The sequence below is a fragment of the Colletotrichum phormii genome (genome assembly GCF_030913505.1).
Source record: "Colletotrichum phormii strain CBS 102054 chromosome Unknown BDP81scaffold_2, whole genome shotgun sequence".
Lineage (NCBI taxonomy): Eukaryota > Fungi > Ascomycota > Sordariomycetes > Glomerellales > Glomerellaceae > Colletotrichum > Colletotrichum phormii.
Window position 1 is genome coordinate 1,835,561 of NW_026851444.1, and position 25,842 is coordinate 1,861,402.

General features: G+C 52.8%; 7 protein-coding genes across 7 annotated transcripts; 3 read left to right on the forward strand and 4 right to left on the reverse strand.

The window, feature by feature from the left end:
• Positions 1 to 142: 142 nt before the first annotated feature.
• BDP81DRAFT_497550 (SNF2 super family protein) lies at positions 143 to 7,092 on the reverse strand (the record flags this gene model as incomplete). The annotated part of the gene is made up of 5 exons (XM_060595454.1): positions 143 to 4,736; positions 4,785 to 5,460; positions 5,683 to 6,628; positions 6,707 to 6,828; positions 6,881 to 7,092. 5 exons carry the CDS (start codon positions 7,090 to 7,092, stop codon positions 390 to 392), a joined length of 6,303 nt encoding a protein of 2,100 aa, XP_060450671.1. The 3' UTR covers positions 143 to 389.
• A 615-nt stretch (positions 7,093 to 7,707) lies between these two features.
• Positions 7,708 to 8,120, reverse strand: BDP81DRAFT_416160 (uncharacterized protein). Its single transcript, XM_060589504.1, has one exon. It carries the CDS (start codon positions 8,112 to 8,114, stop codon positions 7,896 to 7,898), a length of 219 nt encoding a protein of 72 aa, XP_060450672.1. The 5' UTR covers positions 8,115 to 8,120; the 3' UTR covers positions 7,708 to 7,895.
• Positions 8,121 to 10,846: 2,726 nt separating this feature from the next.
• BDP81DRAFT_416162 (RNA ligase/cyclic nucleotide phosphodiesterase) lies at positions 10,847 to 12,385 on the forward strand. Its single transcript, XM_060589505.1, has 3 exons — positions 10,847 to 11,249; positions 11,317 to 11,560; positions 11,630 to 12,385. The coding sequence occupies exons 1-3, from the start codon at positions 11,130 to 11,132 to the stop codon at positions 12,235 to 12,237; spliced, it is 972 nt and encodes a 323-aa protein (XP_060450673.1). The 5' UTR covers positions 10,847 to 11,129; the 3' UTR covers positions 12,238 to 12,385.
• BDP81DRAFT_416164 (60S ribosomal protein L44) lies at positions 12,367 to 13,696 on the reverse strand. Its single transcript, XM_060589506.1, has 4 exons — positions 13,614 to 13,696; positions 13,202 to 13,293; positions 12,922 to 13,106; positions 12,367 to 12,859 (listed from the first exon to the last, which is right to left on the reverse strand). Exons 1-4 carry the CDS (start codon positions 13,615 to 13,617, stop codon positions 12,820 to 12,822), a joined length of 321 nt encoding a protein of 106 aa, XP_060450674.1. The 5' UTR covers positions 13,618 to 13,696; the 3' UTR covers positions 12,367 to 12,819.
• Positions 13,697 to 16,533: 2,837 nt separating this feature from the next.
• On the forward strand, positions 16,534 to 17,393 carry BDP81DRAFT_416167 (uncharacterized protein). The gene has a single exon (XM_060589507.1). The coding sequence runs from the start codon at positions 16,766 to 16,768 to the stop codon at positions 16,946 to 16,948; it is 183 nt and encodes a 60-aa protein (XP_060450675.1). The 5' UTR covers positions 16,534 to 16,765; the 3' UTR covers positions 16,949 to 17,393.
• On the forward strand, positions 17,204 to 19,576 carry BDP81DRAFT_309224 (uncharacterized protein; the record flags this gene model as incomplete). Its single annotated transcript, XM_060583527.1, has 2 exons — positions 17,204 to 17,616; positions 17,668 to 19,576. The coding sequence occupies 2 exons, from the start codon at positions 17,204 to 17,206 to the stop codon at positions 19,574 to 19,576; spliced, it is 2,322 nt and encodes a 773-aa protein (XP_060450676.1).
• Positions 19,577 to 23,405: 3,829 nt separating this feature from the next.
• Positions 23,406 to 25,116, reverse strand: BDP81DRAFT_309262 (FAD binding domain-containing protein; the record flags this gene model as incomplete). The annotated part of the gene is made up of 2 exons (XM_060583533.1): positions 23,406 to 24,573; positions 24,647 to 25,116. The coding sequence occupies 2 exons, from the start codon at positions 25,114 to 25,116 to the stop codon at positions 23,406 to 23,408; spliced, it is 1,638 nt and encodes a 545-aa protein (XP_060450677.1).
• Between the last annotated feature and the right edge of the window lie 726 nt (positions 25,117 to 25,842).

The following is a 25,842-nucleotide window of genomic DNA, read 5'->3' on the forward strand; positions in this document are numbered from 1 at the left end:
TACGCGGGACGCTGTGTTGGTGATCAAATGATCTTTAGAATTTTTCTGAGCTACCTTGCCAAACTCGAGCCCTGCAAACAAACCAGATCCGTTCCACTCGTTCAATATCGGCCTTCCATCTTCGGGCGGTCCAAACGTGATGCGCTCAAACAAAATTAAGAATCCCCCCTGAAAACAATTTCCCAAACCTCCCTCTCCAAACCTCCCGAACCAAGCAAACTCGAAAGTCGTGACCCTTGCCAAAACTCTCGTAGCGTGAAAGAGACACCATCAGACTCTTGTGGTCAATACGTCCCTTCTCAAACCAACCTCTCCTCCCAAATCTCCGTTCAATTACTGTGATTCGAATGTACGTTGGAATTGATGTTGCCGCCCTCCTGGGTCGCTATTCACTTTTCGTACTCCTCGAATTCCACGGAGCGCAGAAGCTTCTCAACCGATGCAATCTCCAAGTACGGACGGAAGTACAGAGGAAATCTCGCGTCCTTGGTCTGATCCTCGAACGGGATGGGAATCCGTCCATGCTCACCAAAGTTGCAGATGCGGTTGCCATGTCTTTTGTTGAAAAGGTCAAACTCAAGAGTCGCCGGGGTAATGAAGTGATAGACGAAGACTGGCCGCTTCTGTCCGTGTCGAATGAGACGTCCCTTGGCCTGTCTCATGTACATGTCGTAGCTGTCCGAGTCTGTAAACAGAACTCCAGCAAATATGATGTGATTCGCCTCGGTCAGATTAGTGCCAGCGGACTCCGAAGACATGAGACTCTGAACCAGAACGGCCTTTCCATGATGCGCCTTGAATTCGTCGATAGTGTCCGAGTCCTGGTCGCTTCCGTCGGTCATGTAAATACCAATGTCATGTGCATGGACGCGAGACAAGTATTCGTAGACCTCCTTCTTGATGCCTGCATACGCAGCAAAGACCAAGGCCTTCTCGTCGCCATGGACATTGTTATTAATGACGTGATCAATGTTGTGGAGCTTGGCGCTTGGAGTTGCCGAGAGATCGTTCTGCAGAGTCGCGGGCGCGGCAAACATCTCGCCGGGCATAAAAGAGCCGCGACTGAATGCCTTGCAGCTTTGAGCAGGACACTTCTGATTTCCAGCCTCAGTGAAAGTGCCAAAGCACTCCTTGCAAAGTGAGTGACCGCATGCAATAGAATGGAGGATGTCGGAATCAGAAGCAATGCGATCACAAACGTTGCAGGTGATGGGAAGCGTTCCATGCAGAACATGGTCCAACTTCATCATAAACATACACCGCCGCCATGCCTCCATCGCGAGCTTGATACCAGCCTGAACGCTCTGCACAACCGATATGAGACTGTTTAAAGTCTCATCAATGGCCTGTCCTCGGGGTTTGATCGTCTTGCCCTTTTGTGGTCGGTGAGCTGGGATCTGAATGCCGAATTCAAAGTCGTCCTTCGTAGCTTTTCCATCGAAATGCTTCTTGACTCGAGCTGCAATATCGCCAGTTGTCTTCAGTCCGATAGCCAAAGCCATTTCCTCGCTGTCATCCTTGCTGTCCTGCTTTTGGCGAATGACGTTGATGAGGGCCTCTCGGGTACCGAGTTTGCCATCGGCAGGGACAATCCACCGCTCCCGCAAGCTGGCCAATTCACCATCAGACAAATCGTTATTCGGGTCGAGTAGCCACCAATCGGCAGAATTGTACGTTCCAGGGCCTCCCAACCACTCGGACCAGTTCTTGTAGTCCCAAGGGTCTTCTCGAGTAGGGACGTAATCTTCGCGGCTTCGGTAGACGATCGCATGATTGAGAAAGTTGATGAACCCAGTATCATCAGAGTCGCCATTGGCGTTTCTCATGAAGTCGCAGATCTCTTCCATATGGCCAAAGTAGGCATCTTTCTTGGTCTTGGAGCTAGCACTTGCGTCAACCTCCTCAGAAACCATGTTCGCCAGGTACATCAGCTGGTCAAACAAAGATACCAAAATCTGAATGCAATGGCTGAGGTGGACACCAGCTGCAGCAGAGGCTTCATTGCTGAGACCCTCGAGACTCAAGTCCGCATTGGGTTCTGTCCACCCCATCTCCTCGAAACCGTTTCGGCTGAATGAAACGGACAACGAAGACAGGAGAAGTAACCCGTCAACTGCATCGGACCACATAGATTTTCCGGCAGCTTTAACCTTTGAACCGGCACCCTGAGTCATCTCTTCGTCCAAGATGGTGCGAAGGAAAACACCGAGACCGCAAGGCATGTTTTCGACGTCCCACTTGGCATCATGAAGGGCCCGCTGTACAAAGTTGTATACAAAGGCTTCTTGGTGGTTCATGGGAGTGAAGAAGACCAACTCATCCATCTCAACGCCCTGAATATCCGTCTTGTTCTTCCGCAGGTAGTGAAGAAGGAACTTCTCTCCTTGCTCATGGCGATCGGCCGCGAGCTGAGCGGACAAGGGCTCTGTGTAGCTGCGGAACGTTTCAGCGTCAGTCAGCTCGGATACCTTGGGCCCAGTCGTGACATTGGGGAAAAATCCCGGCATTGATGATGTTGGTCGCGCAACATGGACATTGAGCAATGCTGCAGTCTCGCAGATCTGGCCGAGATTGATGGTAGGCGGTGTACCTGAGAGGACCCATTTCGAGGACGCGACAGCGTTTTGGAAGAAGGTTGCAACGGATGTGTTCTCATACGAGAACTCATCAAAGACAACGCGGCGGTAGGTGTACATTTCGAGTACCTCGCCATTCTGGAAGGCCTTCTTCACATCAATGTTGACAACCGTCTTGGGCTTTGCTGCCTTGCCCTTCTTCTTCTTCTGCACCGTTTTGGCGGTCTGCTGCGTCTTGCGATCACTAGCTCCCACGGTGTTGGCCGCGGCCATCCGAACCCAATCATTGCTGTAAGTGCGGCGGCCTTGGATCCTCGCCTCGATATGGGCATTTCCTGGGTTATTGGAGTCGTTGTGATCAAAGGCGGCATGCTTAATGGTATCAACGACTTCGTAATGCCAGTCTTGGAAGTCTCGGTTCGACCTCTTCTGACGAATTGACGGCATCTTAGCGATTGTAGCGAGCTTGTCAATGTTCTTCTCGGAAGACATCAGGGTGCTGCTGACAATGATGATGTCTGCCTTTTCCATGCTTGTCCGTGAGATATCAGTCGTTTTGGTGAGCACGAGAGTTCGGAGCTGTTTAACGAATCTCTTGGCTTCTCTGGCCCACTGCGAGACGATGTGAGGTGGCACAATGACCAAAGTTGCCTTGATGTGGATGAACGCCATGGTCCCCAACCATTGAGCACGCTCCAGAGTAGAGAACTCTGCATCCTCGGAGCTGGTTGTGTAATCAACAAGACCAAGTGTAACTACAGTCTTGCCATAGCCAATGTCATGGGCAAGAACACCTCCTCGGGCAGAGTTCTCGAGCTTTGCAACCGCAGTCAAGCGCACGTTCACAGATGGAAGAACACGCTCCTCGAATTCCCTTTCGGTGAAGGTCTCGTCCTTTTCCCGGTTCATCATCCACTGACAAGCCTCGATCTGATCTGGACGCAAACCCATTCCGTTCAGGACAAAGTTAGGCGGCTGTTTGGAGCGTCCGGGACGGTAGGCTCCTGCCTGAACAGCGCGCATACTGTCCTTGAAAGGGGACAGCCCCTTCAGGCTGGGCTCGAAGTAGCTGAATTCCACACGGAAATTGCCACTTCCGCGAGCTGAGCGGACCATGGGTGACATAACGTCCTTGTTAACCGGAAAGTGACCATGCGCCCGGTGCACGAGTGACGCTGGGTTAAGCAGAATCTTCATGCTCAGCACATCGAGTCCACCAGCTTCATTCGGCTCCAGTCGGGCCTGGATCTCGAGAGGGGCTGGCCGTCGCAACATAGCCTGCTCCGTTTGAGTCGCCAGTGCCTCGTTCTCGATTCGTACGACACTGCCATCCGCATCCCAGTGGTGAAGAGCCTTCGGAGCAGTCGGTGAGCATCTGTGGCACGCATCACTGGAATCCAGCTTGATGTTGTCGACTATAAGACGATCGGCACACGCTGATGCCGACAACTTGTTGATGGCCGATGACGCCAATGCCAACGCATCCTTGATCTCATGCTGGGCAACCGTGAACCAGACATCGGGCGAAGCTTCCGTGCTGCTCGTACCGAAAGGGGGCGTCAGCTGAGTCAGGAGCGACTTGACTGGAAAGTGCATGTCGGTTTTGTCCAATTTGATAACAATGGACGGGATTGAAGATTGACAGTCGACGTTTCTGATATTGTGCTGCTGCAGGTCGTTGAGGCCAACATGGAGGGCTGGATCACGCTCGTGGACGGTAATACCCAGGGCGGACGGCAAAGACGTGTACACGCCAGGCAGCGTGGCCGTGACTGCCAAGCCGAAAGGCTGTTCCTCGTGCATATAGTGCTTGAACCCTTGAGGGAAAACGCAGATGATGTCTCGAACTTGATCCGGCTCAAGTTTTCTAGGATCTTTCGTCAAAGCCCATCGGTCGGTCTCGGCAGCTCCATTGCAGTTGGTATGAAGCATGATATACACCGGGCCAAAAGAGTCGTTCTTGGTCAAAAGAAGCCCCAATGGGGTTGCGCACGTGTCGGTGAAGTGGTAATCTCCATTGATAATATTCGCGACGTCGTTCACTAGATGGGGTGCAACGCCGTTGAGGTCGACAAGCTTCTGATTGAAGCCATCGATTCTTGGGTCGTGAGCGCGTTCTTGAACCAGATCCACGTTGATTTGGTGTTGGACAAACAGCTTCTAGCTGTCCGCCGTAGGTATAATCTCCGCGTAAAGGTCCGTGAGTACTGCCTTCAAGAGGGGCTGGCGAAGGTCGTAACCTAGAATAGCCAATCGAGCTGCTGCTTCGTTGGCTGAAATGTCGTTCTGAGTCGATGGATGCCCGAGTTCGACATAAACGGGTCTCAGGTGCATCCTCCAGGCAACGTCCTTGTCGGTAACGACAATGATGACGATGGACTTTTCGGATTCGTAAGTCACAGTCAGGTCGTCTCTGAACTTGAGATCAGTCTGGTAGTAGTGAACACCGCCTGCGCAGGTATGAATTCCGCTGTGCAGAGCCTCGAGGTGGTCGCCAAAGGTCTGCTTATCGAGATCGCTGAGAATATCGACACTTTGAGCGGCATCAATACCTGCCCAATCGATGTAGAGATGAGCTGGAAAGGCAGCGATTGCAAGCTCATGAGCGGTACTTCTGTCGATGGACATCTTGTCGTTGATGGGGTTGGCTTTATCAAAGTCGTGATCAGGGTTGCCCGCGCAGCTTTCGCAGCGCGTCTCATTGCAGTCCTTGCATCGCAAATAGACCCCGGTGTTTTGATGCTTGCGGAAGGCATCGCAGCGACATTTTCGGCATCCATTGAGGCAGAGAGTGCAGAAAAACTCGACAGACTTATTGCCATCCCAGCCGTAGGAGACGATCTTCTGCCAAGCCATGGTATCTGCGAGGGCGGTACGCGACGTGCTGGATGGAGTTGACAAGGCGAAAAGGGAGCGGTCGACTTCTTTGCCCTTTCTGGAGGAAGATTTGAGGTTGTTACGTTCAAGAAAAGGATTGTCGATGGCAAGAAAGAGATCCGAGAAATTGGAAGGCCCGGCCTCGTCAGACGAGATGGAATGCACGCTGTTGGGCAAGAGCAGGGTGGGGTCGGGTTTGGCGAGGCCCTGCCAGTGCTGGTTGCCCGACTTCCTCTTGGACTTGAACTCGGCAATGATGGCACAGAGTATAGCTGCACCGGCCACGGTGGTCGTCATCGCGTTTCCGGCAAGGTCCTTGAGCTGATTCTCTCCCTCGACAGAAAGCGAGATGCGGTCAATGGGAATGCCCTGCACGGCGAGACACTCGAGTCCCAACAGAGGACGGCCATCATAGGAAAGGAAAAGATCCGCTGAAGGAAGGACACACGGAATGACACCTAGTCTTCCGCTTTGTCGATCAACGTTCTGTCCGACGTCGAGGATGAACATTTTGTGGGTAAAGTCGTAGCCCTTCTTCTGCGCTCTCAGGTATTCAATGTCCAGTAGATCTTGCATGCGCCAAGTATACACTGAGATGACGCCCTGCCATGTGTCCTCGCGGGGCTGAACATTGCCTCTGTCATCCATCCGAGTATACGGGTTCGACGCGCCGAGCTTCTCCTTTCGACGTGCGGCCCTGTGATCGGCTGCACAATGAACAGCCTCGACGTCCCTCTTCGGTTTTGAGAGCAGTGCCCGCTCCAATTGGAATCGAGCCTGAAGAACGCGCGGGTCAGACGGGGGAAGTAAGAACTTTTGGAGGTCGGGCGGGTTCTTGAACCACTGCGTAATATCCATGAGCTTGGCCCAGGTATTGACGATCCCCTTGGCCTTGTCTCCGTAGTGGCGAGCATCCACCCCGATTAGATATCTTCTCTGCCGCGTTTGAGGGACCAAGAAATTCTTGGAGTCGACTTGGACGTACGCCGCCACGTATCCGATGCTTGGCAGCCAGAAATCCTTGAATTGGTCCCAGGGGGCCCTTGTGACGTTTTCCAGGATGACAATCTTGGGCCGATGGGCGTGGGTATACATGAGAATGGACAGGAAAGTCTTGGTTGACTCTCCCTTCTCATCCTTGATGCTTTCGAAGATTTGCTCAAGACCATCAACGACTTCACCGGCCGTCGGGTCATCTTGTTGAATGGCTGAGACGCCCTGGGCCTTGAATTGCTCAAAAAGCTTGTTGAGACCAGATTCCTTCTTCTTGTCGTTCTTGGCATAGTTCAGGCTCGAAAAGTCGACGCAAGAGCTTCCAGCGATGAGGATGTCGATTCCCAAGGGGATGTCGGCCATGGCTCCGGAAGCTGTCATGCTACATCATTGTCAGTACATGAGATAACGCTAGCGAGAGGTGAATAACTTACGCCTGAGTAGCTCCGGGCATGCCAACGTCGACGACATTGCGAAAGATTGGGCCTGAAGGAGCTGCGTTGCGACCAATGAAGGCTTGCTTGAACGGGTCGATCTCAACGCTGAAGACATGGTCGTACTGAAGGAGCCCCGGATAGCCGCAGGCGGTGGCCGCTTCAGCGAACTCACGCAAAGCCAGGATGGGACCGTCCGTGCCGGAGCACATGGTCGCAATCCTGAACGACACGCCGCCGGCATCGAGAACCTTCTTGAGGCCGAGCTTCAGTGCCTTGTCGAAGATGATTGGAAAGGCGTCGCGTGGGCGGTTCACAGATCGCTCATCCATGACCAGAACATGCTCTGCGTCATCCATGATGGACTGAGGAATTGACTGTGTTCTGGCTCTTGAATTTCCTGAGGCGGACTGGGATCCAGAAGCTAAGGGAGCCGTAAAAGCTGGGTGAGGCACAGAAGCTGAGTGAGACGTAAAATCTGAGTGGGACGCCAAAGCTGGAAATGGTGCAAAAGCTGAGGAAGGGTCAGGAATCACGTGAGAGTGATAGTTCGTGCCGAGTGAATACGCCGGCTGGGGCGTGGAACCCGAGGGATGTTCAGCAAAGTTCGAGTGCAAACTGTGCATGTTTGGATCCACCGTTGCTGGCTGTTGCTGGGTTGAAGAGTATATCTGATCGTCATGATGACCTTGGTTGCTAGGTCCAGCCGGGACATAGCCTGAGCTGAAGCCGTGACCATACACCGAGGCTTGGTCTTGCTGAGCCATAGGGTCGTCATGGTATCCGCTGTTCTGACCAAAAGCTTGCTGAGGTACAATCGGTTGTACCTCCAATTGCTGAGTCCAGTAGCCTCCAATCCCGTTGGGTGTGCCGTATGTCGCCATGAGAACGCCATCGTCATTGGGACGTGTCTCCAAAAGGTCCCAGTGCAAGCCTTCATTGTCGGTAAACATATTGATCAGATCCTGATAACCAGGGGCAGTTTCCACGAAGAAAGGAGAAGCAGCGTAGGTATTTATGCTTCCAAAGTCAGAAACATTGCCGAAGTTGTTGGTCTGTCCGTTGTCTGGGAGAGTCGTCGGGTCAAACCCCTGGCCGAAAGGGGCGTTTTGATCGACGGGAGGCATGCCCGCGAAACTCGTGTGGAATTCGATGTCCTGCTCGGGACCAGGAAAGCCAATCGGACCAACATCAGCAGCCCCAGCGGGAAAGTTATCGAAGAATGGATAGTCATCTTGAGCGTTGCTAGACTTGAGCTCTCCGTCAACCTGTTGATCGCCGCCAAACCCGGACTCGTCGACGACGGGAGATCTCACGACAGGGGGCGGCTCCGGAGTTGGGGCCCCTTGATGACCTTGAGCCCCGGAGGGGTTCATGGTCTTTCGTTTCTGTGCGAAGGGCTGAGGAATGGAATATTTTCGATGGAAAATGGGGGTTTCGAAGCGAGAGAGAGTAGTGGGTAGAGCTTGGGTGGGATGAATATTGGGCAAGTGAGGATTGTGCCAACGACGAGACACAGCCAAAATACCCCCAAAATCAACAGATCTTGATGATTTTTGAGTGCTTCTGATGATATTGATTGATGGTGAACAAAAGTAAGAAGAGCTTGGTCAGGCTTGGTGTGTGGAAGAAGCTGGTAAAGTGATGGAGCTCAGTGAGAGTGGTGAGGATGAAGAGAAGAGAGAAGAAGAGAGGTAAGTGGAAAGTGGGAAAGTTTTGGGGGATTTTTCAGGCTCAAGGTGGATGGAAGAATCTTTGTGGGAGGCCCCACGAAAGGTCATGTGCTCTCGCCTTCAGAGCGGAGAAGATAATTAGACTCGAGAAGGCGGGTGCCCTCGACCTTTGAAGCTATTCGGGCGAGAGCTATCCCTCGAGGACGTCTTGATAAGGCGGGTGCCCCTGAGGAGGGAGACGGGAACATCGTGTGAGAGGCTCTGCAAAAAGTCATTGAGGGCTGGCCTCTCTTCGTGATGAGGGGAACTTACTTGACAAGACGAGTGTTCCCATTCTTGATGGCTCTTCATGGCGAGAGCTATCACTTGATGGTTCCCCGATGAAGCCATGGCCTTTGGTGGGGAGCTCCTTGTCATCTGTCCATTATCTCCTGGAGACATGGTGTAGCTTTGAGTCAGCTCTGTCTCAAAGAAGGAGAGCCTTTATGCTCAAGAGTATGGGCAGTGCATCATGAGTGTATATCTTGTTGAGGGTATCGTCAGAAAGGATGCGGCGAGAGATCTGACGCAAATAACAATGTGAACTAGATGTCAAGTCCAGATAAGCCCTGGTTGACTTTGGCATGATTTCCTTGCTCAGCAAAGACACTTTCAAGTGTTTGCAATTTGGGCGAGTGCCCCTGAAAGAAAAGGATTCTAGCGCCTTCCAGCCAGTTCCCTCTCGACAATCTTTGCCCCGTCACAGATCTGTTATGGTTTGTCAAGGCGAGAGCTACTCGCAGAAGCTTTGTGTTTGACAACATGAGAGCATTCAATGGCAGAAGAAGAGGCAAATCAAAAGAGAATTCTCTACTTGAATGGAGATTCTCATTGATGAAGGTGTGACCAGCACAGTCATGTTTGCTCGACTAGAACTAGAACTGGCCGAGTATTAAAGACACTTAAGAACTTATTGGCTTCGGTACCTTAAACAGGGTACACTCAACATCTTCAGGGGCAATCATTAGCCGTCGTCTAAGCATAGCTGTGGGAGACGAGGCCTAGTTATCTCGAAATACGCTGGCATTGGTATCCAAGAAATTCCAGTACTTACTGGAGTATGCCGTCGTAAGTAATTACAAACTTGGACATAACTCTTCCGAAAAAGTAGGCCCTGTTTTGCAAATGTTCCCGGTGTTCTGCCCGAGAGGGCAAATTAGTCCAACTTTTTAAGTCACCAAGTGATGGGATGAAAGAGAGGGACGGTTGATCTGTTAACAGTTGAGGTCTGGTCTGCCCATCCCACCAGGCGTTCCCAGCGATGGATGACTAACGAAGGCGATCATTTCTTCCTACGAGACCAATGACATGAGATATCTAGAGGCATAGAGCCACGCCATATCGTACTTGTAAACAAGCTAAAGGGAACTAGCCTGCTAGCTCAGACGAAAGAAGCACCCGTGTCATGTCCAACTTTGGCACAGCGTATCATCATAGTCATACTTATGATCATGTGGTAGGTGTTATTTAGGTAAGGGGATTGAGATGTTCTCCGATAGATGGAGGCCAGAAGCAGCTTTAGATACGGTGATAATAATTTGCAGAATTATTCAGCCAAAGACAATCTCATATCTGCTCAACATAGGGCGCTTGATGTGCCGTGGGAGTAGTCTTGCATGGCAGGATGGATATAATGAAGATTGCCCCAGAGCAAAGGTTGAAAAGTAGGGAAAGGGACGTGAGAGTGACGATGTTTTGGCAATAAACTGAAGTCGATCCACATGTCCGTACTCCAGGCACGCTTAGACATCGATCAAGAGCTCAATTCTCTCGATTCCTAATAGTCGAAATGGGAAGAGAAACGTAGAACTTAAGAGAAGTGTAAGCGTACGTACCTGAAGTCCGGTCATCCAAGCCTTCAAAGGCCCGAGCCCATCTCTCAGACTACTGCATGTTGAAAAACGTCCGAAACGCCACGAGAGCTGCGACCTGCAATGCTTTGCAGCAGAGATCGAGCACTTGCCCCGGCCTGGATCGTTATACTTAAGACATACGTGCGATGACGACTTATCCATATGAAAGGCATGGCATGCTGCTCAGTGAATTCGTCCGCAATTCAGAGGCCTGAAGTCAAAACAAGATGAGCCCCATGGACAACGACATACCCGATTGGCCATGGCTTCGCGGGAGGATTCCATGTCATGTGACCCCACACCCAGCACACCTGGATTAGTCATTACGAGCAGCCTCCGCCGGTGGCCGACGGCATCCATGGTCCATCTACCCTTCCGTAATTGGTTCGCGACCCAGGTGCAGCTGAAGGGCGTATTGATTAGCGGTGACGACGACCTCACTCTTCAGCTATTCAGGTTGTCAACGGCTTTAGTCCTCATTCGATTCACCGGGACTCTACACGAGGTCCAGCTTTGGCACTTGAGCCATTTCGCTCGCGTCCACTTTCCGTCCTCATTCCGCTTCTCGTCTAAGCCTCGTTCTTCAGAGTTCCTATATACTCGTGTCTTTGTTCACTTTCTTCGGAATTGAGTATCCAAGTGATAACACTGCCCTACACAACTTTAACGCCCAAGACTTTTACCATGGGTTCTGAACTCGTCTCGACTGATGCCAAGAACAAGTTGGAAGACTTGTCTGGCATCACAATCTTGCCCGGTCAAAATCCATATGAGGCCTTCATCAAAGCTTGCAATGATAACCCAGTAAAGTCCAACCTCCATGCAAGCCTTCAGTAAAAATCTTCGATTCTGATGAGATTTGAATCTGTAGGCAGAGATCCAGGCTCTCTACCAAGCTCACAGAACGAAGAGAAATGAGCAACAGAAGCAAAAGTTCATTGCTTCTGATTTTAAGGAGCTCATTATTGACCCTTTCCTCCTGAGACTGGAGAACCCGGAGATGGAGCCGGGCTTCCAGGACCCTCGTAACTGCTTAGTCTTTTGGGCGCGACCACCGGATCACATTGTGCAACTTTCGGCTCATTTGCAGTCTTTGCTTAAGAAGGCCGCACCGAGTGAGACCCCTGAACAGTGCATTGATGAGAGATATCAGAGACTCCTTGACTAACACGGAAATCCCCAAGGTATCTGGCTCATGCCCCGACACCGAATGCACCTCACAACTCTAGAGGTGACGCACTCCAAGACGCCGGAAGAGATCATCACTCTCACGGATAACATGCGCACCGCGATCCCCTATATCACGGACTACACCTACTCCCACAGGTCCCGTCTCGTAAGGCCCATGATCTCCTACGACCTCTCCGCCTTTGCCGTCTCCTTCCTCCCGGCCTCTGGCGAGCCGCCCCTGAGTCCGCCTCCGGCGCCGACCGCTCAGCAACAGGCCGTCGTGCAGGGGGACGACTACACTTACCACCACCTCCGCCGCGATATCTTCACCCTCGCGCAGTCGACGGGCGTGCAGATCGAGTCGCGGTACCAGGTGCCGAGCGCGCACATCACGCTGGGCCGGTACCTTACGGAGAAGGACCACGACACGCCCGAGGCGAGGAAGAAGTGGGTTGAGGCCATTGATGAGATCAACGCTTGGCTTGAGAAGGAGGTCTGGGATCGTCCGGATGCCGAATGGATTGGGGAGTGGGTTGTTGGGCAGGAAAGGGGCTTGGATGCCCGTAATGGGCAGCTGTGGTACGGAGGCGGGAGGACGATCAAGCTAGGGGAGGGCTTCTGAGACGGAAACCTGGCTGGGCGCCTCGGCGCCTGGGCGTGTTGCAGAAACGAACTCAAGATCTAGATGCGGGATAGACGGCATGATAGAGATGACGCGGCGGATCTGATTCACACGGGCAAATAGATGGGATGGGATTTGAACATGATAACGTTATTTCGTGACTCAGTTATGTGATTGACCGGTTGAGCCTCATAGAAGGCATCTATCTTCTAGCGACCACAGGTTCGGGAGCCTGGGCATGTCTCAACAGGGACAAGTTCATCCCACCTCGAGTGTGACCACCCTCAGGACAAACCGTTTGTCGAGTTCCCACGCACCCCGCAATTTCTCTTGTCACTTTTATTTGCCTCGGTTGTGTGGTCTCTCTAAGCGCGCGACAGCAGGTGAGGGGTGAGGAGGGGAGGGAAGCTTGATGAGTTGCTTTTGGTATCCGTTCGCAAGCAAGGGCTTTTATTTGTTCCCTATGTAGAGTTCCTCAAATGAGAACTGGTAACCCTCTTCGCCGCCATTGTTCCAGCCTGATGATGATCCGTGTGCCGTGAAAGGAGCCATAAAAGTCGGTCGACCGAAAACACAATGCGTTTAGAAAACGAGGGCAGCACCCTTGGTCTTCTTGTCACCACTATGAGGGTTGTCAGTATTCGTTTCGAGGTCAAGTCCAGTTGGCAGGGGATGATATCATACCCCAACTCGAAGTGCTTGCAGCGCTTCAGGGCGAGCTGGAGCTTGGTCTTGCACTTGATGCACTCCAACCGCAGGACAACCTTCTTGGTGGTCTTAGCCTTCTTGTGGAAGACAGGCTTGGTCTGACCACCATAACCGGACTGCTTTCGGTCGTAACGTCTCTTTCCCTGCGCGAACAGCGAGGCCTACATCAAACAACCATTTAGTGAACCGTCCGGGTCGTATATCGGGATTGCGTCGCTATGAGTCGGTCGTCGCACGCGGGCATCGTTGGACATACCTTGCCGGCCTTGTACTGGGTGACCTTGTGCTGGGTGTGCTTGCGGCACTCCTTGCCCTTGCAGTAGGTCATACGCGTCTTGGGAATGTTCACTGCGTCCAAAGTCAGCCTCCAGTGTCCATCGTCATGACTGATTCCATCTGCCAAAATAAGGTGCCATCGCCGCAGCCGGATCGATCCCCGTAGAGCCTGATTCCTCTTCGCCGAGCGCTGCCGTGGTGCCCGATGTCGTTTTGCATTCGTGTCGATATTCGTAAATTATTTCCCCCGTTCCCAAGTCTTTTTTGTCGATCGCGAATCGGCGGCAGCGCAACGGTCGGCGAGATCGTCAATCCTTCTCTTTCTCAAATCGATTCCGGCTGCTGGTAATAACACCCAAATAGCAGAGCAATTCATTCCAAAAAGGACTTACCCATCTTGGCGGCTGTTTGTCGATTTCGCTTGCCGGAGTGTCGTGACGATGAATTTGTCGGGGCCGGCGGGGGGAAGTGAAATTCAGTCGTTTTGCTGAAAATGTCGCTTGTGTGCGGGTAGGGCAGGTGCACGCTAAGCAATCTCCGCTTGCAAGACAGGTGTGGCTGAGGCAATGTTCAGCCTCAATTCCAGGGGAGCGGGCTGTCGCACGTGACTTAGGTCGGGTTCTGAGGCTGAAGCTGGCTACGGCTGGGCCCAGCTGGTCAGCCCTGCAGCGATTGGTCCAGACTCCCTGCCCAACTCTCACTCAATGCACATTATCACCCCAGGCCATTCATTGACGGACAGAAGTCCTGCAGCTGGAAACCAAAGTCACCGAACCTTCGATTAAGCTGGCCAGAACATCAACAAGCCTTTCGTACCTGCCGAGAGCCTAAGCCTATTTACTTTACGAGGACGCGCCTGGCCGATGACTAAGAAGTTTCTACTTCGTTTCCCGTCTGGATCTCCCTGGCTATTGGCGCTTGACACTTCCATCTTCGCTCCTCGCGTTTCCCCCATAACCTTGTGGTGAAAAGTCGACGAACCGTCCAAACACCGAAACACACGCCGTTCAGATCTAGGGCGAGCGTCGTGATCTTGGTTAGCCCATCGCGCGTCAGGATAGTGTTTCCATGATAGACACGCAATCCTCTGTTTCGATCTCGCCCTATCTGGAAAGTCCCAACTCACTTTGCGACTCGGACGAGTCATGGCCGGCGAGGACAGACAATCAGACTCTCAACAGACTCTCGAAGACCAGCGCCAGGACCTGGCCTATGCCCCCCTCCCTTCTTCGACTCGACAACCCTCCCGTCTGCTTCCCCTCCAACCTGAACTTCCTCACAACTCTCGCCCGTCCGCCCTCCCGAGGCTTTCTAACAATTTCAGCTGACAGACGATGTCATCGCACCATCGCACATATACCCCCGCTGTCACTGGCACCCGCGGCCGGAACTGACGTCACTAGCAGCCCAGCCATTATTTTCCATTGATCCCAGCTTGGACCTTGTAAGGCGTTCTATTCGAAGCTGAAGGGGAGCCAGTTTCGGAAAAACTCTACCATCAATCAGTGACGCGATGCCTCTATCACGGCTCCCACAAGCCCAGGTGACAATTGCCCAGCATGACGAATATTGACCACCATCCGTGAAGCTCAGGAATTATTATCGTGGTTTAATCCAAATCAACCTGGATGCCTATTCAGGCTTCCTGGTCCACGCGAAAAAAGGTTGGTTTATTTGCTTCACGACGAACACTTCACCTTGGGAGAGCTCGGTCGAAACCCATGATGGCATCCCGTCGATGACGGCGGGCCCCTAGTCTCGACGACTAGCCCGAATAGGATGCTAGAAGCCCGTCCGTCACCCGTCACGGCCTCCAAGTCTAAAGAACATCAATCAATTTGACGGGAGGCAGGGCGGAAGATTAACGGCTTCGGCACACTATGGCCAACCTGCTGCCCTTGAGTACTTCTAAATCTGTGTAGACTGTTCAAACCGTGGCTCTCATGCCATTACCATTACTTGGGGCAAATATGATGGCTCAGATTGTTATTGATCATCAGCCTCTGCAGGGGCGATTCTTTGTCAGTGCTTTCAATACTCGCCAGCGAGGAACGCATAGACCTCGAGATGGCAATACTACTCTTGCAAATAGAAGCACAGGGTCCAGCGGAAGCCAAGACAGCTGAACAGCCGGAGTGCATACGGATGAAACTTCTACGGCAATGAGAAAGAGAGCCTTTTGGTGTTCTCCCCGTACAGTTCAGGATCAGATTGCATGCCAACAGGTCACGCATTCCCACCACCTTACTACGACACTGACCGGACGAAATAAGATCGAATTGAAGCGAGACCCGACTGAAAGGGCATCCGCCTTGCCTGAGCCCGAAGCTAATTGTGCCGGAGCAGAGACTTTGAGTGGGCGAGACTACGTTCGGCTCACCGTCAGATGGCCTTCCGGTGGCGTCCATTACGACGACGACGTACCAGAGAACGAAGATGGGATTCTTAGCATTTAGGCCATACGAGACCACACCGATACAATTACGGACCATGGCCTTCCTGATTCGGTCTGCCAGAAATACAACACCAACAAAACAAGAGCCGCAACAGGAACTGGACGATTTGAAGGGTTGTGGCGCCCCAAAACAGCCCACTCCCTCCGCGGACGGCAGAATTGCAGTGCTGCAGAGCAGATGGAATGGAACGAACAGGGCTGGAGCGACGAACCACGCCGTCCCAGCGCCGGTTTTTCGCGCCCCCAGAAGCATCCCAGGGCCGCCCTTTTCTTCGACTTTCTCCCCCATCCGCTTGCCCTCCGTCTTTAACTTGACAAATCGCACCACCAAATTCGCAACGTGGGTTGAGCTTGGCATGAAACGTCGCCCAACGCCGCAACGTCGACGGTTTCAGATGCAGCAGCTCCCGTGCGCTTAAACCACGTTCCTTGCATGTCCACACCTTAATCGACGCCCCGATTCACGTCCCGGTTGCTTTCTTTAGCAACAAGCTGCAGCCACCCTCCCTGTTCTTGGGTGCCGTGTCGCGAGCAGAGTGAGAGAGGAACCAAATGTAGTTCTTGGTCCTATACCAGACGGATCTACGCATAAGCCAGGTTGCCAGGGCCCCACAAGGGACGCGCAACCCCTTCTCACGTTCTCGAGTCTCTCTTCCTCTTTCCCCTACCAACGAGGCGCTGATCCCATACGCTCTGATACAGCTCCGCCAAGGCTGTCTTGCCTGTGCTGCAGATTCGTCCGTCCAGCTGGCGTCCCGGCTGTGGCGGGTATCCGAAGGATCATCACCAAGGTCCTTATTTTTCGGATATCGGAACGCGACGGGTCTGGAATACCACCAAGGCCTCGTATGGTGTCAGTAAGACCGGTATGGGCGATGAGGCTGGGTCCAACTCCTGAATACGGGACCTGCCAAGCTCATTCAATCCAAACGATACGATGATGGGCTTGGAAGCTGGGGAAGGGATGGAAGAAGCACTTCGTCCGCAACAACTTGAGGCTCATTGTCCCCCTGTCCCCGGCTTGGCGGCTCAAGGCAAATCCTTGCTCGCTCCCCGCGACGTTGGGAGCTGAGACAGTCTGGCGTGGGAATGGTGGACAGTCAAGTCAGAGCCAAAGAGGCAAAGAGGCAAGGAGGCTCGGCAGTCCCCGAACCCTGGACATCCCAACTCAGGCCGACTGCTTGCCTCTCTCTCCGCAGATCAGCCCGGTCAACCACCCCCCGGCTGCCGACTGGTCGGTCCCATCTGCTCGCTCTGTTGCATGATATGTGAGTTTTTGTGTCTTCTATACGTCCAACACTCTGTGCAGGGAGTTGGCTTGTTTGAAAAGTAAGGTCTGAGCCGGTGTCTGGACATGGAAGCAAAAACGTCACTTGCACAATTGTGTTCCCTTCTTTATAGTATTAACCTTCGCTGTTCCCCCTCCCTCGCGCTCCCTCTTGCATTCGATCTTTTTGCTAGGCCAAGTTTCCATCACCAGATGTTTTTGTGATACCCAGATACCCAACTACTCACTCCGCGGCAATCATGGAGCGAGCACACTCTCTACTCAATAGCACGACACGATCCATCAGCAGTAGCCGGTCCAGCACCCGTTCATCCCGCTCAAATTCATTATTTCAGTCAACCCCAGGACAGGAGAAGGGGGAGTTCTTTCTCCCCGCACCAGTCACTACGATCCCACAACCGAAACTCCGGGTGCGCGCGATACTAGGCCATTGCCTGTATCGCAGAGTTGTGATATGGACGGTGACAATTTCCATGCTGATCGCGCTCGCGTACCTGAATACGCCACTATACACCCGAGATGGAAAGATTCTAGGAGATGATTACAGAATAGGTGGAATGGGCGGAGATCCCAAGAAGCAAGGAAGGCCGGCGCCGCCAGAGGAAGATCTCATTATCGACAGTGACATGCCGCCATGGCTCAAATTCAAGCAGTGAGTGCAATGTCGTATAAGAGCTCTGAAAAGCCCACTAACACTGCAAAGTCTCAATGGCTATTTCAACGGTCTGAAGTCGATCGTTCCCATCGCCAACCACACACCTGAATATCCCAACAACTCTTTCCCGGCACCTGTTACGACCGTGCCGATTTATCATGATACCCCTCCTACTCCCACTCCTTATGCAGCTCACCCCGATTACGCATCTACTGAGTACCAGAGAGATTATCACCCCGTCAAGGAATGCTTCGTCGATGAGGAAGACAAGATTGCCGTCCCCGATATCTACGCTTTTGACGGTGTTCCCCAAAATCAGCCTGACCCGGCCATTGGCTCCCACACGGTGCTCGGCCTTCGCAATGATGTTTGCTTCGATCGATTCGGCCGCTATGGCCCCTACGGACTCGGCTACGACATCCGCGAGGGAGGAACTTCTCAGGGTCAAGATACAGAGCAAGAGGCAGCTGACGTGGTTTGGGCCAAGACTGGCAAGATCGATTACAGCCGTGTTGATTGGGGCGTCGCGCAAGATCGATGCGTCGAACGCAACAGCGCTCGCTTCAACAACGGTACCAAGCAGAGCACGTACGACTCAATCTACAGCGAGCCCGAAACCAACGAGAATGAGGCGAAGAAGATTGACCGCATTGCCGTAGTGGTCCGCACTTACGTCGGATTCGAGTGGACACAGCTCGCTATCGTCAACTTCCGCGCCATGATTTCCGAGCTCTCTTTGAAGTCCGGTGGCGAGTACAGCGTTCACTTCCTTCTCCATGTGAAGGATAACGAGGCTGCCATCTGGTCGGATCCCTCAGTGGTGCAGAGCATCCTCGATGCCAATGTTCCCACCGAATTCCACTCGCTCTGCACTCTTTGGTCGGAAGCCGAGATGAAGCTTTACTACCCGGGCCACTTTGCCGACGCTATCGAGAATCCTTCGAACGGAGACATTCACGGAGTATACCGCAGCGCCCAGATGCCCCTCCAGGTCTTTGCTCTCCAACATCCGGAATACGCCCACTTCTGGAACTGGGAGATGGATATGCGCTACATTGGCTCTTACTACGAACTCCTCGACCGCCTTGGATCCTGGGCCAAGCAACAGACTCGCACCCTTCTCTGGGAGCGGTCATCCAAGTACTACATCCCCGCCGAGCATGGTTCATGGAACGAATTCGCCAGTGTAGTTGAGAGAGAGCTCAACGCATCCGGTCGCCGCGCTATCCTGGGACCCCAGATCTTCCCTGGCCGTATGTCGCTGAAGAGTGAAGAGGCTGGCGCCTCCATTCTTCCTGCTTCATGTGCCCGTGGTGGCAACCCTGACGAGTGCGGTGTCGGTGAGGAAGCCGACCTCATCACCTTGAACCCCCTCTTCGACGCCGACGAATCCGGCTGGGTTTTCGCCAAGGATGTCACTGGCTACGAAATGGTCTTTGCTCCACCACCGCGCCGATGCTCCATCGTCACAGCCTCACGACTATCTCGCCGACTCTTGGCCGCCATGCATGAAGAGATGTGGCGACTGCACCACAGCATGTTCTCGGAGATGTTCCCCGCCAGTATGGCTCTCCACCACGGCTTCAAGGCGGCTTACGCACCTCACCCGGTCTTCCTGGACAGAGCATGGTACCCCTTCAACACTATCGAAAAGGCCTTCAACGGCGGACGCGACGGCACTACGGGAGGTCACGGCAGCCCCTTTGACCTCAAGAACGAGCACAACCACAAGGGTACCAGCTGGTACTACAACTCAGAGTTCGCTGGTCTCCTCTGGCGCCGATGGCTCGGCTACGCCCAAATGGACGGCCGCGGCGGCAACGGTGGCCGTGCCGGCGAGGGCACATTACGCGGAGGCCAAGACGAGGAGTCCCACAAGGACAGCTCTGGACGTTTGTGCATGCGCAGCATGCTGCTGCACCCGATCAAGTGGGAGAACCCGATTGAGAGGAATTAAAGCGCGCGTTGTTGTTTTTTGATTTCTTATCAGGCATTGAACTGTCGATGAAGGTTTTCCCGTCATCGAGATGACAAGCGGAAAGCGTATTGCAATTCCCAAGGGTTTTCTGGCCCTGGCTTGCAAAAGTTTGTTTATTCATGTTACACCCACCCCTTTTCGTAAACCCCCCTTTTCTGCATTTACAAACAACCTGGCTACATAGAGTGTACATATCGAGAAGACTACGACGACACAGTACGGATTTGGAGGTTATACCAGGTGGGGGATTTTACGGTTCACACAACCCACAAAGCATTTGGTTCTTCTTGCAAGATGAGAAACAGGATCGTTTTTATTCCGTGGGAAAAAACACTACGCAAAAAGAGCGCTGGCAAGTTTCGTGGAACGAAAAAAATCCTTCCTGTATATAGGGCGCGAAATCATCGCTCTTTTTTTTTTCAACATTTTCAAAACACTGTTTCCAAAGAGAAACTCACACATTCACATACTCAATTCCTGAGGATGGCGAGATTATTGCGACGGCGTTTGGGGTAAATTGGATGAGCTTGGAGCCAAAGATTTTAGGTTTTGGTGTTTGACGGGGAGTTAGCAGCGAATGTGTCAGTCAGAGACTGAGTGGCAAAAAAGAACACTTTACATCACACCAATTCCATGCACCACTCTATGTGAATTGAGCTGCAGCTACTAACGGATACTTGCGACGGGTGGTATCAGTATTCATCAGCATGATACTTAAAACATAGCATTGGTGAGGCTTCCCACGGAGTTGAATGATCAGTGGACGAGGCGTTCGTCGCAAAGGCGGAAAGGCGGAAAATGATAAAAATGACAGGTTCGCGAGCCTCACATTTGGAGCAAAGGGAAGAGGGATCTCGGGGTTGCCCCGGATTCACAGTGCACGCTGCCATGACTCTCTCGACCCATCCATCTTCTCCGCGTACTCCTCGTTCACCTCGTTCACCTCGCACTTCCGCCCGTTCTCCAGGTCTAGAACTCCACCTCCACGCTTTCGTAGGTAGGGCCGACCCCGGCGAGACCTCCTCTTTCACATGGCAGAACAAGGTGTAGCCTGTAAGGAAAGCACGTCGAGGACGGCCGCCGTTCTGTCCACAGAAAGGCCCCGAAATACGGAGAGCGGTCCCCGATGGTCCTTCTGGAGACTAGAACTGGTATACGAGCCCTATGTGGGAGCGACTTCTGGTATTGAGTTGGGGGCCGCAGCGGCCGCGCGCGCGGCTCTGGGCGGGAGTGGAGAGGAGAGGGGAGAGGTCCAGAGAACCCAGGAACTCGACTCAGGTCAGGGCAAGGTGAAGTTCAAGAAAGTATATTGAGCATCCTTGTGTGTGGTCGTTGCAGTACGGCCATCCCTTGCCACATACCGGCCCGATGGGTTCAGCGAGGGGAGTCCGCGCAAACCCGGCTTATAGCATAGAAGACGCGGCCTCCCTTCCCTCTCTCCACTCCTCCTCTTCGTCCTGGATGAGACCGGGGTAGAACAAAAAGCCAAGATCGGTATCTCCGGATGAACCGAACGTCGGTCGTTTCTGTTTTCGCTTTCGGGATGAGGTAAGCGGACGCATGGGCTCATGTTGGATCTCTTGGCAAACCCCCTCTTCTTTGGAGTGTTCCAGAGAGATGAAGCGGTAGGAAAAGCCGCGGCTTTCGGGCTATTTTCCTCGGTGATATATGGCGGTACTATGGTGATATGTGTCTAATTGTAAATACGAGGTGGGGAGCGGCTGCTGTCTATCTGGTGCTGTGCCTGATGGTACCTAGATCCTCGGATTATGGTGGCCTTGGAAGAAAGTCAGATATACCGGATATCTTATTTCGTCCAAACATGGCGCGAGTCTATTTCCAAGTGCTTTCTTTTTACTCGCCACCAAAGTGGTCGTCGATGAGGATAGATGGCTAGTCTTGCCAAGCCAGGAACACGTTGAAAATAGAGGATTAATGTGATTGAGTTCTAGACTAAGTCACAGCCACGCGGGTACTTTTATCGCTTCGGTATACTGGGACCTCGGCAGATGGTGGTGTAGATGAAGTCGAAACTTTGAATCTCACCAAGCCCACTTCGGGTCAAATTGAATACGAGTGGGGAAAATTGACGTGATCATCAATAAAGGCGAGAGGGCAGAACCGGCGGGATGTCAGGTTTACACGGCATGACTATAGAGACTAAGACTGGGAGAGCTGAAGATTATTCGATTAAGAACACATCATCTGGCACAGGAAGCAAAAACACGGTAGTATGGCTTGGCCTGGGCGATGACGAATATTGAGGTGATGTCGGATATGCCCGGGCCCGAGATGCCCGGGACTTCGCGCCGCATTTCGGGCTGGCGCTAGTGCCGGCGATAGTGCCGACGGACAACTGAAGCGGACCTTTGACCAACGTTGTCGGTCCGATGAGGTGAAGAGCTCGAACTCAAGTCCTTGATTCAACGCCATGTCCGTCCGTATAACAGAGGTAGTAACAATGTCACGTCCTATTCTCGCTAAGTACCTAAGTTGAAGCGGGATTGTCTTCATCGATGCGAGAAGTCTGGATAGTACTCGAGCTTTTTCTATCATGTTCGTGCCCGCCTACTGCTCTTCGTTATAACCCTGTCTAGACTTGCGGTTATTTGTCGAAAGCCCACCTCATAGCACAATGTATTCATAGACGAAGAGTCCGTAGGTTTCTGTCAATCGAGATAGGAGATTATTGTGACGTTTAGCAGTAGCAGTGCAGGGTATTATTGGAGCCTTCATTTCAACATCTTCAGAGATCAAAGCAGATAGGTGGTGAGTAATGCGTTACCACTGTCAGGAGCAGGAGAGGTTTGTTTGACAAAGGGGAGCAACTCCCACGATACCACATGGACCAATCGAGACAAGTGCACTCGACATAAGTACTTTCTTTCAATCGGAAAAAGCTAATCATAGAAGGTGAAAAAGGTACCCATCGCAATTATGTCACAAGGGGGAGGATAATCTTAATGAATTGCCCTGATTAAGCTAAGAGACTCCCGGGCAGAAGGCATGAGGCCCGGAGAACAGGGTTCGTTGCGCCCACCCTTTGATTCGAGGACTGAAGGACTGTACATACTTACACGTGCCCCTCTCACTTTCCAGAGGACTTCCTCGAGGCGAAGGAAGAAGAGCAGCCTAGGTAAGGCTCGGAGAACTCGGGTAAACCCTCGCCCTTGCTCACCCTGCCCTCTGCATCCTCTCGCTCGCGCTCGACGCGTATCTCAAGAGAGTCTTTATTTCCACCACTTGAAATATCCCCACCTCTTGGTTCTTTTATCCGATTTTCCTCGCATATTCTCCATGTAATATACCTTGAGGGGTTTAGCAAGACAGTCTTACGCGTGATGTTGATAAGAAAGTGGCCCTGTATCACCATGGATTATCGGTAAGAATGTTGGCGCAAGTATATATACCGCAGGTCTCTATTCAAAAAGGAGTTTGCGACACTGACCTTGGCTACCCAAGTTGAGCTGTCGATTGCCAAGAATGTGTATGGCATTGATTCCTTCGTCATTACAGTACGTGGCCGAGCCCGAATGGCTTCTTAGAGTTGGGGCCAAAAGGGTTGATAGAGCAGAATACCAGATGGGCTCATCCAGGGACTATTCCACAGTTATCGTCCAGCCTTACAGTCTCTAGCTTATACTCAGAAAAGCTAGCCACTACTGAGCCAAAGCCCAAAACCGAGGAATTGCAAATTAAAGCCTGATGTCATGAGGAAAATTGAGAGGCCAAAGTAATGATCATAGCCCCGAAGTGCTCTCTGGAGGTTTGGGTTAATTCTTATCTTGTTCGATTTCATCAAGGCCAACTACCAATCACCATCGCCCGCAGTCACCAGGCTATCAAACCTATTTCCCCTACCCGTCACAAACCTCATCTTCTCATCACTCATAACGGACTCCCCCGGAACACCACCAGTCCGATCCGGAAGCACGTCCTCGATAGCCCACGCGATCCTCTCGGCGCCGGCTCGCGCACCCGCAAGATTAGCAGCTCCGGGTCCCAGACGTAGCGCAGCAAGTCGTCCTGACAAGAAGAGCGGCACATCCTTTGACCACTTCAAGTCATCGTCTATGCACGGCAAGCCCCCGTGGCCGTGGATAGGATGCTCCCGCAGCATCGTCTGCAAGTACGGCAAGCTAGCATAGTCCGTCTGCACGCCTGTCGCGAAGTATATGAAATCCATACCCGGCAAGTCCCTTTCAGCAGCCGGCGGCTCCGTCTTCACGTTCCACACCTTCTTCTCCTCGTCAAAGTGCGCCTCAGAGAGCCTAGTTTTCGTCAAAAGACGCAGGCTGCCACGGGCGATATGCTGCTTCAGCCGCTTCTGGTACGGCGGCGTGATGCTGCCTCCGCCCCTGGCGCTCTGGATCTGCTGTAGCCGCTCCTCGTCTGAATCAGCGGACCAAAAGTACGCCTGCTCCACGTTGCGGAACTTGCCCATCCATGCGAGGTCAATATCGAATGGCTTCACTTTGCAAGGGCCGCGCATGAGGTGCCAGACTTTCGTCACGCCGCGCCGGATAGCCAGGTCAGACAACTGCGCTGATGTAAGTCCACCGCCTACGACGAGGACGTTTGTCGTCTTCTTTGCGGAAATCTTGGCCTGGACGACCGGGTCGGGGAACTTTTGAATCTGCATGCTGTGGCAGACTTGGGGCGGTGCCGAGCAGTTCGGCTCGCTGTTGAGGCCCAGGACGGGAGGGATCGTGGGTGCGTTGGCTGGGCCGACGGCCAGGACGACTATTCTCGCATAGTGTGTTCCCTTGTTTGTCTGGACAGCAAAGAGGTTCGCGTCCGGAGAGACTTGCTTGATGGGGCGGTACTGGATATCTTGCACCTTTTCGTTTTGGATCAGGCCTTCGCGAAGACCGTAGCGGTCGATGATGCATTCGCAGTGGTTGGCGAAGAGTTTTGTGGGGGGCGTGAAGTAATCTTTGCGGTCTCGTTCGTCGACTTCGACAACGGCGTGTTGTCTATAAAGAAAACCAAGTTAACATCGGTCGTACAGGAGTCAAGGATATGAGGGACGAGTTGTTCGCTGCTTACTTTGGGTTCCGTGACTTGAGTCTCGCCTTGCGCAGGTGCTTGCTAATCTCCTTTCCGACGCACGCCCGCAGCTCTTGGAGTTCGTTCTCCTGGTTCCGCTCGTGAGCTCTGGCAAGCAAGGCATCGCGATCGCTCGGGTCGACGTGGAAGAACATGGGACTGCGGAGGTGAGTGATGTCGAACGTCTTGAAGAGGCGGTTCCAGCGGTTCATCCACTCTTCACCCGTGGCATCTAGGACTAGTGTCGAGTACCGCTGGCTCCGTTCCGGTGTTCTCTTCTCGATGATGTTGCCGTTCCGCCTGTTCTTTAGGGGCATGCGGCGGCCGTACTTGCGGATCCAGTGATACCGCTGGTGCTCTTCGTCTGTGAAGAGGGCTGAGGGGGAGTGTTCACATAAGCGGGAGGCTACGGCCAGGCCGCAGGGGCCGGCGCCGATGATGAGGACGTCGTGGATGAAGGCTTCTGTCATGATGAGATAGAATCAGGAGCCAGTGAATAGTATAAACTGAGGAAGGTAGTTGAAGAGAGGTGCCCCTCGCGGGAGTCAGACGGTTTTGTTGTCCATCTTACCACCTCTTGCCTCGAACCTGCCTCCTTCGATCACCTCGTCACAAGGGAATTCCACTTACAGCCATATCGACCTTGATGGCCAGCTACAAAGAGTTGTGAGACCAATGATAGGCAGAGATGGTAGCTGTGATCCCTGTCCGGGGTGTTTCTGATGGCTCCATCTCGCAATGAGGACCTTGATGGGCAGCGGAATGGAGCAGGATGAGGCAATGGCGGGCGAACACAAACGATTCATGAGTGACAAATGTTTCTCTTGAATCTGACACCGTGAAACTCGGAACAAGAAAGACTGGATCCGTTCTAGCAGTTGTAAAAAAGAACGTTGGAAATGCATCTCGAGATGAGCCTGGGCGTATTGGACTTTCCGACACAGTAACAAGTCCAGTGCTACATCGATGACTTGCTGCGGCCATGTGCCTACGAAGCGCATACCTAGAAGTGAAATGCCTGCCATAAGCATGGTCTAATCTTTCTGTGAGAGGTACCTATGCGCATTCTGAAATGCTTTGGCGAGGCACGGCGTGTTGCCGGATATTGACCCGAAGTGATGCCCCACACCGATGATCATCCGGGAATCCACTCATTCCGGTCACCGGCCACTCGACCGGTTGTATGTCTCCGTCCG

Excerpts from the sequence above, each read along its gene's own strand:
- BDP81DRAFT_416160 (XM_060589504.1), bottom strand. The coding sequence starts at position 8,114 with ATGACTATCCATTCTTCGATAACTTTCCCGCTGGGGCTGCTGATGTTG.
- BDP81DRAFT_416162 (XM_060589505.1), top strand. The coding sequence starts at position 11,130 with ATGGGTTCTGAACTCGTCTCGACTGATGCCAAGAACAAGTTGGAAGAC. Across the intron at positions 11,250-11,316 it reads AAGCTTGCAATGATAACCCA|GCAGAGATCCAGGCTCTCTA; the intron begins GTAAAGTCCAAC and ends TTGAATCTGTAG. Across the intron at positions 11,561-11,629 it reads GCTTAAGAAGGCCGCACCGA|GTATCTGGCTCATGCCCCGA; the intron begins GTGAGACCCCTG and ends GAAATCCCCAAG.
- BDP81DRAFT_416164 (XM_060589506.1), bottom strand. Across the intron at positions 13,107-13,201 it reads CCCAGTACAAGGCCGGCAAG|GCCTCGCTGTTCGCGCAGGG; the intron begins GTATGTCCAACG and ends TGTTTGATGTAG. Across the intron at positions 12,860-12,921 it reads TGCAAGCACTTCGAGTTGGG|TGGTGACAAGAAGACCAAGG; the intron begins GTATGATATCAT and ends CAACCCTCATAG.
- BDP81DRAFT_416167 (XM_060589507.1), top strand. The coding sequence starts at position 16,766 with ATGGTGGACAGTCAAGTCAGAGCCAAAGAGGCAAAGAGGCAAGGAGGC.